At 42.6% G+C, this 14,360-nt stretch overlaps 1 protein-coding gene across 1 annotated transcript; it reads left to right on the plus strand.

The window, feature by feature from the left end:
* The first annotated feature begins 488 nt into the window (after positions 1 to 488).
* On the plus strand, positions 489 to 13,924 carry kpnb3 (karyopherin (importin) beta 3). Its single transcript, XM_044188644.1, has 26 exons — positions 489 to 647; positions 3,414 to 3,494; positions 4,350 to 4,542; positions 4,772 to 4,874; positions 5,004 to 5,100; positions 5,189 to 5,293; positions 5,927 to 6,049; positions 6,316 to 6,436; positions 6,550 to 6,637; positions 7,075 to 7,181; positions 7,444 to 7,568; positions 7,790 to 7,879; positions 8,172 to 8,345; positions 8,537 to 8,755; positions 8,863 to 8,946; positions 9,033 to 9,165; positions 9,536 to 9,657; positions 9,823 to 9,919; positions 10,387 to 10,559; positions 10,696 to 10,807; positions 11,003 to 11,058; positions 11,183 to 11,305; positions 11,751 to 11,970; positions 12,062 to 12,290; positions 12,435 to 12,576; positions 12,804 to 13,924. The coding sequence occupies exons 1-26, from the start codon at positions 570 to 572 to the stop codon at positions 12,888 to 12,890; spliced, it is 3,282 nt and encodes a 1,093-aa protein (XP_044044579.1). The 5' UTR covers positions 489 to 569; the 3' UTR covers positions 12,891 to 13,924.
* The last annotated feature ends 436 nt before the right edge of the window (positions 13,925 to 14,360 follow it).

The raw sequence follows: 14,360 nt of genomic DNA on the forward strand, positions 1-14,360 counted from the left end.
TTATATATGAAAAATCCAAATAATTAACAAATGCTTAGTGGGACTTGGACACATGAAGTCAGTATTTATAAACTCCTGGCTACAGCTACACTTGTAAAGTCATTTTAGCTAACCATAATTTTCCCTATAAAGTCATAAACAATATACATTGTCTAAGTAGCATAAAATGAAAATACTCAAGTAAGGTACAAGTACCTCAAAACTGTAGTTAAATACAGTACTTTGGTACTTAGTTACTTTCGACCACTGATAATATAGCCTAACGTTACTGTACATGAACTGTATTATAGCAATGCACTCATGTAGTCATTTCCCGCGCTTTAGTAATTCACTATTGGCTAATAGGAACAACGCATTCATCTTTCCTGTGTCGATTACATCCAATGGGCGCTGAGGACCCATGTGAGCCAATGGCGTGCATTTGCTACAGGTGTCTGGTCCAATGACCGGCGAGTAGAGATGATAAATTAAGCCAATGGGACGCAAGCAGCATTGTGTGACCAAAGCAGGGTCTACCGGACTCATTTCGCCGCTTCTCCACCCGGCTGGTCTTTTTGGATCTCACTGCAATGGCGGAACAGCAGCAGTTCTACCTCTTGCTGGGTAACCTGATGAGCCCTGACAACAACGTCAGGAAACAATCAGAGGTGAGAGAAGAAAACGTAGCTATTTTCATGGTTGACAAGTTCGGCGAGTGTAGTAAGCAGGGCGGTCAGTTTAGCAAAAGCTAACCGCCTAGCTATCCAGCCTGGCCGCGCGCGCAGTGAGCTTTCACGTCAAGCTCAGTAGCCCACGTGCAATGTGAAGCCGACACCGAGTACTAGTCAGCTAACGCTAACTATCTCCACCATGTTGCGTAGTTATGTGAACATAATGTTGATCTTACTGATACTAACCCAGTCGTGACACTAACGTATGTGGTTGTGGGTGTTTTCGTCACACTCAGTTGGTTTGATTCAAAGTGAAATGTTCTGTTTGTTGGGAACCAGTCCTAAATTCGCCAGCTGATAGTGTAGCTAGTCATCTAGCTAGCTAGTAGACTACAGGAAGTAGCATGAAGCTAAGGAGCTACTACATTGTTGCTAGTTTCATTAGCCAGCAAGCTAGCGCTGAACAGCGTGTATTGCTAAAATATTAAAGACAGAATTAAGAAATGAAATACCGACATACATGTCACGTTATAGGCGCAATAATGACCAAGAAAACTGTGGGTTACGTTACAGGTGGAGTTGGGGACCCAGTTCAGAGGGCGAGCTATGTTAGCAGTGCTTAGGCAATGGCCTTAAGTAATTTTATGTTAAAGTCAGGTTAACGCAGCTGTTTCAAACGTGCTGTTGCCTTCCTTGTTTGATTTAATGTTGCTCATGTAGCAAATAATCTCAGTTTCAGTCACGTCACTGCAAAGGCTCAGATCATCCCCTCTCACTGGATTAGTTTCTCCGAGGATTTGTTTGGGCTGTGTCTAGCTGGCCTATTCTCTTTTTTCCCACCACGATTAGCCTCTTGTCGCGGCAAAGCTTTGTTACCACAGTTTACCTCTTTAGCACCCGACTTTGGGATGAGGTGGTTCAATCTTATCACACTCTCCCCTCACTGGCAGTCAGCGTTTTTCTTTGTAAACCACAGACTGTCTGCCGCGATGCTAAGCTCATTGGAATTCATCCTTTATAGAAACTCTCCCTTTCTGTCTTACACACACAATAGGAATTGATCCGTCTGTAGAGGACTTTAAACCCATATTTTAACAGCTAAACACTACAGCTACTAATCATTTTGTAGACGTCCAGATCCACATGAGAGGGATGGCAAGCCATTAAGTACAATATTGTCAGACTTAAATTTGAAGTGAACAAAGTGAAAGTGTCATCATTGTCTTGAGGTTAAATGCAAAGGTTGTGGTGGTTTTCTTTGCTTTAGCATTGGGAAGCTTTTGCTATAACTAGTGGACATGTTTTACTGCTCAGAATAGTTGTTCAAGATGGCCATATATACTGGAAAGTCATTTTGGCTGTTGCGAGAATGCTATGCACTACTATGTGTTTAGTAAGAGCAGGTGAGCATTAGTTGTGAGGCAGCTGATCGTACTGAGCCACTGGGAGCCAACAGTCCAAGAAACCAGATTATTGTGAGAAATTGGGTTAAGGCAGGAGTTGCCAATGTGTTTACATGCACTGTAATAGTAAACACTCAAAGACGGTTTCTATTTAAATGCATTTGGTCAGTAATCAGGTTTCACCCCCACCATCCTGTTGCAACAATGGTGCTCCTCCCTGTCCTTGTTCTGTCATGCAAATGCATGCACTTACAAAACCATTTTAAGGGGTTTTATTTTCACATAATCATGATTCTCCAGCGATTCTCCAGCATATCTAGTTGTGTAAACTGTTTTCTTCTTTCACCTAATAAAGGAAGCCAAGTTATTTGTTTACTATTTGCTCCTGTGTGACATCTTCCTTGGAGCACATACCCAAGGTTCCACTGCATCCCCACAGAGCATCATGTGCGTTTCCATTTCTCATGTGGCTTTAATGAAGCATCTTAAGAACATTGAAGACCAAAACAAATAGTCAGCACACAATATGCATCAGAACAACCATCCTTGTTTATGTTAAACTTCCCACTCGGTGAGATTCGAGTCCCATGATGTGGGAAAAACATGCATTTTAACACTGATCTTCTGATGAAAGTGTCCAAATCTAAATGTAGTCAAGTTTTTATCAAGTAAGGAATTAGCAGTCAGATGCAAACTTAATCAACATTTAGCAGCTCGTTCACAAATAGTCTTCCAGTGGCCGGTGGAAAGCTTTAGCAGCCTCATGGTGTTTGCACTATATTACTCAGCAATGGATGTCATTTAAGCTTTGATAGCAAGTCAAGGCAGAGCAGATCAGGAAAAACTGCTTAATTAAGGAGTGTAGGAATAAAACTAAAACCATTGACTCACACATTACAGATCTCAGAAATTACTTTGTCCTTATCCACGAATTTAAAAGGTCTAAGTTTTTATAAGTGTTTGTGTGTTCCACTTATTCGTTTACCAGTAAATAAAATATCTGACCTGCAGGATAAACAGACTGCAGTACAGGCTTTTGAGGCATATTTTACAGACAAAGCAATAAACATCCAGTTAATAAACATGTGTTTGAATAGCCGCACCCATGTTGGTACTTCAGCCATAAAGATTAATGAAATTATGACTATTTATGAACCAACCTCTGCATCTGTTTCAGCTTTAAATGTGCCGTAGCGTAGAATTACAGGCATGTGCAAAATGCCATTTCTTTGCGACTAAAACAAAGGAAACACTGTCACTGGTAGAGATTCATTTTTCACAGGGCTAAAGTTGTGCCTCTGTAAGCGTGCACAAAATGGCATGTGTCATCCTTACCACTGTTCATTAATTTTCTTTGCAGGAGACCTATGACACGATCCTGGGCCAGACTAAGATCACATTCTTGCTGCAGGCCATCAGAGATGCATCTGCTGCAGAGGAGGTTTGTACACTTAACACTGACATATCTGTGGCATGACGTCTTCAGCGTCTTCTTTCAGCGTGAGTCCAAGGGAAGCTAAAAAGCAACAACAGGGTTTTGAAATCACTTTTTTAAAGTTTGTCTTCAGTTTATCCAGTGGTTAGGCTTAAATGTATTGTGTGCTTGACATGAAATGGTGGTTCTTTCTTTAAAATGTCTCTGTATAAAAGTTTAACAGATACCTGCCAGCCAATTAGAAACAAGTATTAAGCCTTGTACCAGAACAGAAGAACATTTTAGGTCAAACATTCATATGTTAGTGTTAAAATCAGGCAAAGGCATTTGCATTACTACAATATCTTTGCTTTGAAAAGTTGCAACATTGATGGCATTTTAAGAATGTAGTCTGGCCATCATATGCTTATATACACGAAGGCTTGTTATGAGTCAGTTTTGGCATTTGGACAGTTATGTTTACTCTGAATCCACCAGCTGCTTGATCCTTCATACTTCCTCTCCTTTTCTTTACCTCAAGGCTGATATTTTTAGAGTCCTGAAATGGGAGCAGGCAGAGAGGTGCTTGGCCCAGGCATAGTGACTTTGCCTTTCTGAGATGCTGCAGGCGTTGTCAGTGTAGCTGAATTTTTTTCTAGTGACCATTGACTCTAATTAAACATTTCAGTTTATTCCACTAAGTGTTGGGAGCTGTAATCATACCATTTGTCCTGTGACACTTATTGAGATCATTGTGATATTTAGATTGTAAATAGCTGTATCAGTCTTCTGATATAGTCTGTTAAAAATCCTGTTGTTTAATGTTGGTGGCAATGGTGAGAAGCAAGACATAATGTTGAAACCACTGTCTTGTCCACTCAGGTCAAACAGATGGCGGCAGTGCTGCTGCGGCGGCTGCTGTCGTCGTCCTTCGAGGAGATCTACCCGGGCCTGACCCTGGAGATGCAGACGGCCATCAAGACAGAGCTGCTGACCAGCATCCAACAGGAGACCGCACCAAACATTCGCAAGAAGGTCTGCGACATTGCCGCTGAGCTCTGCCGCAACCTCATCGGTAATGCTGCTCTTAATATCATATTTCATCCTCTCATTATAACTGTATTGTGTCAACATTGTCAAATATAAGGTATTCATTTCACTTGCTGTTGTGTTAGATGCTGTAGGTCCATGATGAACTGCTAGATGACGGTTAGAGAGGGTGATTTATTGATATGAAAATGTTGTAGGTTATTACTGTTGACATAAAACATTCATCATTTTTGATTGTGATATCTTTCATCTAGATGATGATGGGAATAACCAGTGGCCAGAGTTGCTCAAGTTTCTGTTTGACTCTGTCAACTCTGACAATGTTGGCCTGCGAGAAGCTGCCCTGCACATATTCTGGTGAGCCCCTGTTCACACCCAAATCTCTTATTTAGGTTGTATAGTTATATGATCAATAAAGTCAAACTACTTGTAAGTTCAGACAGACGTACTGGTGGCTGACAGCTGTGTCTATCTTGGCCTTTTTAGGAACTTCCCAGGAATCTTTGGCAACCAGCAGCAGCATTATATGGAAGTTATCAAGCGTATGCTTGTTCAGTGCATGCAGGACCAGGCAAACCCACAGGTAAGATCCAACGAGAATTGATTATTTGACAGTTCATTTCCCGATTTTTATGAACATAAACATTTATTTGTTTCAAATTACCCTTCAGATTCGTACCCTGGCAGCTCGGGCTGCAGCGTCCTTTGTTCTGTCAAACGAAAGCAACACGGCACTGCTGAAGCACTTTGCTGACCTGCTGCCGGGCATCCTGCAGGTAAGATACCAGGACCCCCGTGTCTTCATCTGGCTTATGTGAACTGGCTCAGAATCTTGTCACTTTGTGTGGCTTTATTGTGTGGGTCTTGTTTATCTATAGTCATGAACACAATATACAAGCTCAATATATGAAAAGTAAATAAAGAAACTTGCATGCTAATGGAAAATGGAGCTTCAAAGTAAGCGCTGTGGTGCTTACTTGCTGCTTGTTTGCCTTTGTTGAGGCGTAGCATGTCTTATGATTCTTTGTCAGGCTATGTAGAGATGACACTGCATTTAAGAAAGAATAAATAACTTCTGTTAACACAACAGGGCTGTTCCCAGCAGTAATTATAGAATCTTGGGTAACATGTTTCTCACCACTCAATCAATCTAGATTATGTTGCTTATATTGAACATGCTGAATCCTGTTGTCGTTCCACAACAGCTATAAATGTTTCAGCATCCTTATTAAGCTCTTTTGCAACGGTGTTGGTGAGTATTCTCTCGTCAGTGATTCATGATGGTGGAGGTTAAACCCTCAGATTGTGGTGACACTGTAAATTCAGCAGTAGCAGCATGCCACTGCTGAATGAATGTATTTGCAACACTAACCCCAGCTTCTGTTGTTTTTTTTTTTTTTTTAAATCAGGCAGTGAATGAGTCGTGCTACCAGGGAGACGACTCTGTGCTCAAGTCCTTAGTGGAAATTGCAGACACAGCACCCAAATACCTGAGACCTAACCTGGAGGCCACTCTGCAGCTCTGCCTGAAGGTGAGTCAGAGAGCACTAATATAACTTTACTGCTGTTGATATAAAAGACACAAATGAAACCAAAATACATACTTACAATACTTGCGTCTTGTAGTTAATTGTTTTCACGAAGCCCGTGTTAATCACTGCTCATTTTTGCACGTACACTTCTAGGAAACAAATTAGACATTAGAGACAGAACATATATCTGGTTTTATTTTTACGTTTATTAGTTTGTTTGACTGTAAGCTTTATTTGACCAACATGTTGCCATGTCGTCTCTTCAGCTGTGTGCAGACACCAACCTGACAAACATGCAGAGGCAGTTGGCACTGGAGGTCATCGTCACCTTATCTGAGACTGCAGCAGCCATGCTGAGGAAACACACGAATATTGTGGCTCAGAGTGGTGAGGATTTGGGTCACCATCAATTAACTACACTTAACCGTTCCCCTAATAAACTGTGGCCACTCAAAGAAGTTGGGTAGAACAATTATAGTATCTGTGTGTTGTATCTTCAGTGCCCCAGATGTTGGCTATGATGGTAGACCTGGAGGATGATGATGAGTGGGCCATGGCTGATGAGCTGGAGGATGATGACTTTGACAGGTAAGGCCTGGTGTACACACCGGGATCCTGTAGAGCAGAAATGTTCAACTGTGTCATGGAGGGTTGGGAGTATGCAGGATTACGTTCCCGCCAAAGACCGCCAAGCTGATTAGTTCCTTTTTTGTTGAAAATGTTTTTCAGTGTAATCACCTGATTAGGGAAACTGATGATTAGGGGCCTTTTGCGGTCAAAAGCTCCACTGCAAGCAGATTTCTTAAACCTGAAGCACCACCTGTTCTTAAAATATAAGATGAATACATGTTGACATCTAAACTGAGAGAACTAAAGGATCAGAATTAGTTTTGCAGTGTTATATAAGGGTATCTTCAAAGACTCTTGCCAAAAGGTTTTTATTGCAACAAAGGCACAAAGTGCTTAAAGGTTTGAAAATGTGTTAACACACTTATTTGTGTGATTTGTTCCTTGTCACCCACCAGTAATGCAGTGGCTGGGGAGAGTGCTCTCGACAGAATCGCCTGTGGTCTGGGAGGGAAGATCATTTTGCCCATGATCAAACAGCACATCATGCAGATGCTGCAGAACCGTAAGTAAACCCACTGATAATTGAAGACTCACTGATTTGTACTGAATCTCTCTGAATGTTGCAGAGATGTGCAACTTGACAGTAAATTTAAGTCTACTTTTTAAATTGTATTAGTGGTTTTCATACAAAAATGACTGCTTGGAATGCCATTCGACCTTTTAGTTTGAGCACTTCTTTAGTTATGAAGCAATCAAACTTAATTATGTAAAGCTTATAACTGGTCAGCGTGAACATGAGATCAACCCAATGTGTTTGTCGCTAGCTGACTGGAAGTACCGCCATGCTGGGTTGATGGCGCTGTCGGCAATCGGCGAGGGCTGCCACCAGCAGATGGAGGCCATCCTCCAAGAGATCATCAGCTTTGTCCTCCTCTTCTGCTCCGACCCTGTAAGAAACACCACTTCAGTCTTGATTGTTTAACACAAAGATACAGCGCATGGGAAACTAACCTCAGCTCAGGTTACTTGGTTAGATTTATAGTGACATTAGAGAACACGATGGATGGATAAATTCTTTACATATTTGGACAATAATGTTACGGGACTTGTATACACAGCAGTTACTATCTTGTATGGTGGTTATGAATTGGCTTCCTTTCCCCTCCTCAGCACCCAAGGGTACGCTATGCTGCCTGCAACGCTATTGGACAAATGGCCACAGACTTCGCTCCAACCTTCCAAAAGAAATTCCATGATAAGGTAACTAAAGTGACATGTACAGCTGTGAAAATTTATTTCCTGATAGCTACATGTTAAATTATTCAACAAATCTCTATTAGCTTGAGTGTAAAAGTTGCACTCAGCAGCCTCCAGCATGTGCAAAAAATGTTTACATGTATCTTTGCTGAAGCATTCAGATGTAATATCACAATTTAATGCAATAGTTTAGAAAAGAAATATGATAAAGATTCACATTTTTGAAGTGTAACCACAGTAAAGGTTTACTACAGTGGACTAAGAAGACTGACTCTGCATCTTCCTCCCTTTTCAGGTGATTTCAGCCCTGCTTCAGACCATGGAGGACCAGAGTAACCCTCGGGTGCAGGCACACGCTGCTGCCGCCCTTATCAACTTTACAGAGGACTGTCCCAAATCACTGCTGATCCCTTATCTGGACAGCTTGGTGCAGCACCTTCACGTCATCATGGTAGCCAAGCTGCAAGAGGTACAAATTCATTTTCACTTAATTTGGATAAATCAGTAGGATCCTAGCCAAAGACAAATGTTTTGCATTTCTTGCACACCCACTAGTTAGCCCCTGCTAACACACTATACTCTGTTATATTCTGTATTGCCTGCCAGTTCAGCAAGTCTTCTTCTACATGACTGTAAGTGTGTCCTATTCTCTCCTACCAGTTGATCCAGAAGGGCACCAAACTAGTCCTGGAGCAGGTGGTGACGTCCATCGCCTCGGTGGCTGACACAGCCGAGGAGAAGTTTGTGCCATACTACGACCTGTTCATGCCCTCGCTCAAACACATTGTAGAAAACGCTGTGCAGAAGGAGCTCCGGCTGCTCCGTGGCAAGACCATAGAGTGCATCAGCCTCATCGGCCTGGCTGTCGGCAAGGAGAAGGTACGTCTGTACAGGATCAAACGATCCACCGAGATCTTAAGTGAAGGGAGTTGCCTTTAAGGGGACATCTTTCTCTTCACATGTCGTCCTTTCTGTTCTGTTACTAGTTCATGCCAGATGCCTCTGCCGTCATGCAGCTGCTCCTCAAAACCCAGACAGACTTCAATGACCTGGAAGATGATGATCCTCAGGTAGGAGGACTTGAACGTAACTTTGAACTGTTGTCTTGATATTACCGTTGCTGCATAGTCATCGCGTTTTGTTGTTTGTGGTTTAGATCTCGTACATGATCTCAGCCTGGGCCAGGATGTGTAAGATCCTGGGGAAAGAGTTTCAGCAGTACCTGCCTGTGGTGATGGGCCCCCTGATGAAGACGGCCTCCATCAAGCCTGAGGTGGCCCTGCTCGACAGTAAGTACTGCAGATATTTTAAGAGCCATTAATTGACATTGATGAAACTGGTTCAAAGATGGACACACATTTTGAAATTGCCTTAAATATGGTGGCTTTTATTAGCAGTAGCCAATTACTAAAAGAATCCTAGCTGTTGTATGTGAGCTGCATGTACGAAATGAAAATGTTTCTGCACTTACTCAAACGTACGGTATTGTTTCTCAAGTAGTCTGCAATTTTTAAATATTACAGAAATTAATTACCATTAAAAAATACTCCTGCCAGGACTTTGAAGAGTGCTTCTCCTTTTCCAATGCAAAAACAGTGGGCTTAAAGTACACAACAAAAGTTAAGATACAGTATTTGAATGTGTCTGTCTGTCTTGTAGCCCAGGACATGGAGAACATATCAGAAGATGACGGCTGGGAGTTTGTCAACCTGGGAGACCAGCAGAGTTTTGGCATCAAGACAGCCGGCCTGGAGGAGAAGGCCACTGCCTGCCAGATGCTGGTGAGTAGTCCAGTCCACTATAGCAGAAGAGCACTGAGATGCATGTGGATGTCCTGCCAAACTGTCAGGGTCCCGAGGGCGTCTGACCTCAGAATCTTGTGCTCATCAGCTGCGTCTTGTGCTTGTTTCAGCCCTGTTAACAAGACAATCTGTGGTGTTTTCCAGGTGTGTTATGCCAAAGAGCTGAAGGAGGGCTTTGTGGAGTACACAGAGCAGGTGGTGAAGCTGATGGTCCCTCTACTCAAGTTTTACTTCCATGATGATATCCTTTTTTTATATTATGGACACTGACCTTTAACCTGAAGGCCAAAATGACTAGTAGCATTGTCTTGAAATTTCAGTCCAGCCAGCATCCAACAAGCTCAGATGATGATTTACCGAAGCTTAAAAATGTTGGTTGGTCTAATGAAAACACTTGGACTGGGTGCTGGAAGAGAATATGGTTTAGGTTAACTCTGTCCACCGTCCAGAAAGAGCCAGTGTTCTAATTGCTATTTGATTTAAAAAAAAAAAAAAAAAAAAAAAAAAATTATATATATATCACAATTAATGAAAACAAGCACACCTGTTACAGAAATTAGAGTTGTCTTTTAGTGTAGTGCATGCAGTGGAAATTCATAGATTTAGAAGTCAGTCATGGGAAAAGGCTTTTGCGATGCTAAAATTCTGAGTATTGTGAAAGAACATGGGGCTTGATGACTGTGTTTGGTATTTCCTTAACTGTCTCACGTGTGCGAGTGGCGGCAGCGGAGTCCATGCCCCTGCTGCTGGAGTGTGCGCGGGTTCGAGGACCCGAGTACCTCACCCAGATGTGGCTCTTCATGTGCGACGCTCTCATCAAGGCCATCGGCACTGAGCCGGACTCTGACGTCCTGTCAGAGATCATGCACTCTTTTGCCAAGGTAACTGTTTTTACCTCACTGTTCCCTGTTAGCATTTCTGTTGTCATAGAAGACTTGAACGTATTTAATACGTTAGTTAATATTTCAGGAACCAGGTCCAGTTTCTGGCCTGACTGAGGTTTCTATTTTCTATTAGTGCATTGAGTTGATGGGAGATGGCTGTCTGAACAACGAGCATTTTGAGGAGCTGGGCGGCATCTTAAAAGGAAAACTGGAGGAGCATTTTAAGAACCAGGAGCTCAGACATGGTGAGACTTCATTACAACCACTGAATACATTTTACAAGTACTGCATTTCCCCTTGATTTGAACAAACCTCACATGATTTCCCCATGACAACATTCTCTCCCCAATGACTTTGTTTCTTAGCATGACTTTGTGATGAAAGGCTCATTCAATACAACGAAAGTGTTTATCCTCAAAGCACACTTCTGTCTTTTACAGCTAAGAGACAAGATGAAGATTATGATGAGCAGGTGGAGGAATCATTACAAGATGAGGTAATTATTTTCCCTCCAGTAAAGGAGTCAGAGCTGTTATGAAACCCTTGAAATAGTTTTGTCCAATAAATCTTGTGAAAAATAATGTGAGCCCTCATATTTATTTATATTTTTCTCTCTACAGGATGAGAACGATGTGTACATCCTGACCAAAGTGTCAGATATCCTGCACTCGGTGTTCAGTAGTTACAAAGAGAAGGTGCTGCCTTGGTTTGAGCAGCTTCTGCAGCTCATCGTCCAGCTAATAGTAAGTACTTCCTGTTTTCAGATCAGCAAAGAACGAATTACTCAATAATATTGGTACAAATGGTGAACACTGTCTGCAGTTATGCACATTAATATTTATTCTCTGTATCTTCAGTCAGTTTACATTTTTTCATTGGACTTGTAGTAAAGGGCCACTAGATGGTGTCAACCCGTCTTGAACATCATCCACTCACATCAGATGTTCATTATATTTTATCAACAGAAGGTAGATTTTCCTTTTTTTTAAATAGTAACTTTGTACACACGTCACGTTTCAATAGACAGTAATTTCCCAGAACCTGAGGTGGTGTATTTAAATGTCTTGTTTTTATTGTGCCATCAGTCCATGTACCATGATGTACTATCGTGGGGGGGGCTGTTGGATTACGATGCACATCATACTGAGTGAGTTCAACAGTAACTAAACTTTCCTAACTTGTCTTTAGTGTCCCAACAGGCCGTGGGCTGACAGGCAGTGGGGTCTGTGCATCTTTGACGATGTGGTGGAGCACTGCAGCCCCTCCTCCTTCAAATACGCGGAGTATTTCCTGCGGCCGATGTTGCAGTCACTGTGTGACTCGAGCCCTGAGGTTCGGCAGGCAGCCGCCTACGGTGTTGGTGTCATGGCTCAGTATGGAGGAGAGAGCTACCGCCCATTCTGTACAGGTATGGCCTGGCACTTTTCTTCACCTCTGATGTTGTTGGCAGTTTGTGGCTGGAACTAGAATGATGTCTTTCTGTCTGTTTCTTGGTCCAGAGGCCATCCCCATGCTGGTCAGAGTCATCCAGGCAGCTGAGTCGCGCTCCAAGGAGAACGTCAACGCTACGGAGAACTGCATCTCTGCTGTTGGAAAAGTCATGAGGTTTCGGCCAGAGTGTGTAAACGTCAACGAGATCCTTCCCCATTGGCTCAGCTGGCTACCGCTGAACGAGGACAAAGAGGAGGCCGTCCACACATTTGACTTCCTGTGTGACCTCATTGAAAGGTAGGTGGCCTCGACCTAATTTGCCCAGTCAATTGTTGAGATGGAAATACCTCTGAAATGTATTTATTTATTTATTTATTTTTAAACCAGGGGATGTACAAACTCCAAATTTTTTCCCTCTTGCTGACTGTCTTCTCTCCACAGCAACAACCCAATCGTCCTCGGCCCAGACAACGCCAACCTTCCTAAGATTTTCCTCATCATCGCAGACGGAGTTGCAAATGAATCCGTCAAGAGTGAAGACGCATGCAGCAAACGGCTGGCAAATGTCATCCGTCAAGTACAGGTGAGAAACTACATCTGGATTCGGATCACTGCTAAGGGCTATCACTTTTTCAAACAAATGATTTCAAACGCAACCAGTAAAGTCTTATTGACGTGCATAGGCTCAAAAACTCTTGACTGTTAAACTAAATTACATGTATTGTGTGGGATTTTTTTTTCTGTGGACATAAATCAATATCCAAGTGTATGAAGCTGTTCAGAGGTTAACCCTTTTGTGTTGTCGTTCAGGTGTCTGCAGGGTTATGGACACAGTGTGTCTCGACACTGAACGAGACGCAGCAGAAAGCCATACAGGACCTACTGAATACTGCCTGAGCCTGAACCCCCGGTCACCTCCCCGCTCTTTAAAAAGCCCATGAAGAAAAGTTGAGCTCCTGGATCTCCTCCATACACTCCCTCTTCTTCCTCCTGCTCTGATCTGTAGTGTGTATGGATGCTGGCTTCACCCCATCACCACCCCCATCCTACTTATATAACTCCACCTACATTCAGCCAACTGGGGGTGGAGCAGGTTGGATATTTGACAATGGAGGACACTGGTCATCCACCTCAAAGACTTTCACCCTGTATCCAAGGAAGCGGGAACAAGAGTAAAGTGTCCCCGTCTTATGAGTTACATGTCTTCTATCTGGACGTTTTGTTTCCAACCATTCCCTGATGTTTGACTTGTCTCGCAGTGCCCAGAGGGACTCCTTCTCCACGTCGCCCAACACAAACTCATTGGACAGTCAGGCTCAGAGGGGCCATAGTGGGGGAAATTGGGAAAAGACATTCTAGTGGACTTAAGCAATTGAATGAGGTGGAAATGCACACTGGGCGGTCACTGCCTGTCTCCTGTGAATTTTTGTTTTTTTTTTGTTTTGTATTTTTATTTTATTTCATTTCTCGTTCCATGTTCCCAGTGTTACCTGGGGAGGGGGGGAGAAACGGCCTCTGTCTGCCACAACTCAGAGGTTATGTTTAAAAAGGAATGGCATGTTAAGTGGTTAACTCTAGAAAAATAAATAGTTAGGAAATTTACATCGTCGTCTGGGAGAGTTGACATTGATTTAAGCAGCTTTCCTCCATAGCCTTCCAGATAGCTCTTTCACAGGAAATGAAATGAGACTGAAGATGAAATGTTTGCTGAACGGTTGGTTCTCAGCCCTTTAGGTAGCAGGGTAAGGGGCTCTCAGAACAGAAGAGCAATAATATGTAGTTGGTCACATAGCAAGTTGAAGGAACATGAATTGTAGAGTACTTGTAAAATGCGTGCTACCATACTCTTGATTTTGACCCTTTGCAGCCCTGCAGGTATGTGATGGAATTCCAGAAACTACCAACAATAAAATTCCATTTGAGAATTCTGAGAAGTTAGTCTTTTGTTTATTTGACTTATTAAGCTAAATGATTATTGTAACATAGACTTACTCGTTGTCTTGCCCAGAGTTGGATTAGAAGGTCGATACCACTCTCAGATCTGTCAGTTAAGTAGAGACCTTTTTAGCTTACTGGAAAGACTAAGCAGGGGGGAAACTGCCTCTAAAGCGCATTAGCAATGGGGTCGTGTGCTGGACTATTTCTTTGTATGGCGCAGTGATTCTTGGAGCCTCTGCTGGTTGCCTGGCAACGACAGGACTCCCAGAACCCATTATAGTTTTTACATTTCCGTTTTGGTACAAATTAAACGGGAGATGTCATGTTAAAGGTTTAGAGGTGTTAGGCGGATTTAACAAAACAATATGACAGAACCAGGCTGCTAATGTACTGTTGTCTGTTTCCCCTTAACTTACCTTCAGCACGAAC

The sequence above is a fragment of the Siniperca chuatsi genome, linkage group LG24 (assembly GCF_020085105.1).
Source record: "Siniperca chuatsi isolate FFG_IHB_CAS linkage group LG24, ASM2008510v1, whole genome shotgun sequence".
NCBI classification, from domain to species: domain Eukaryota; kingdom Metazoa; phylum Chordata; class Actinopteri; order Centrarchiformes; family Sinipercidae; genus Siniperca; species Siniperca chuatsi.

Bases quoted from the DNA above. Each gene is read 5' to 3' on its own strand.
- kpnb3 (XM_044188644.1), top strand. From the start codon at position 570: ATGGCGGAACAGCAGCAGTTCTACCTCTTGCTGGGTAACCTGATGAGC. The intron at 9,166-9,535 runs GTAAGTACTGCA...TCTGTCTTGTAG, and splicing joins TGAGGTGGCCCTGCTCGACA to CCCAGGACATGGAGAACATA. The intron at 9,658-9,822 runs GTGAGTAGTCCA...GGTGTTTTCCAG, and splicing joins CCACTGCCTGCCAGATGCTG to GTGTGTTATGCCAAAGAGCT.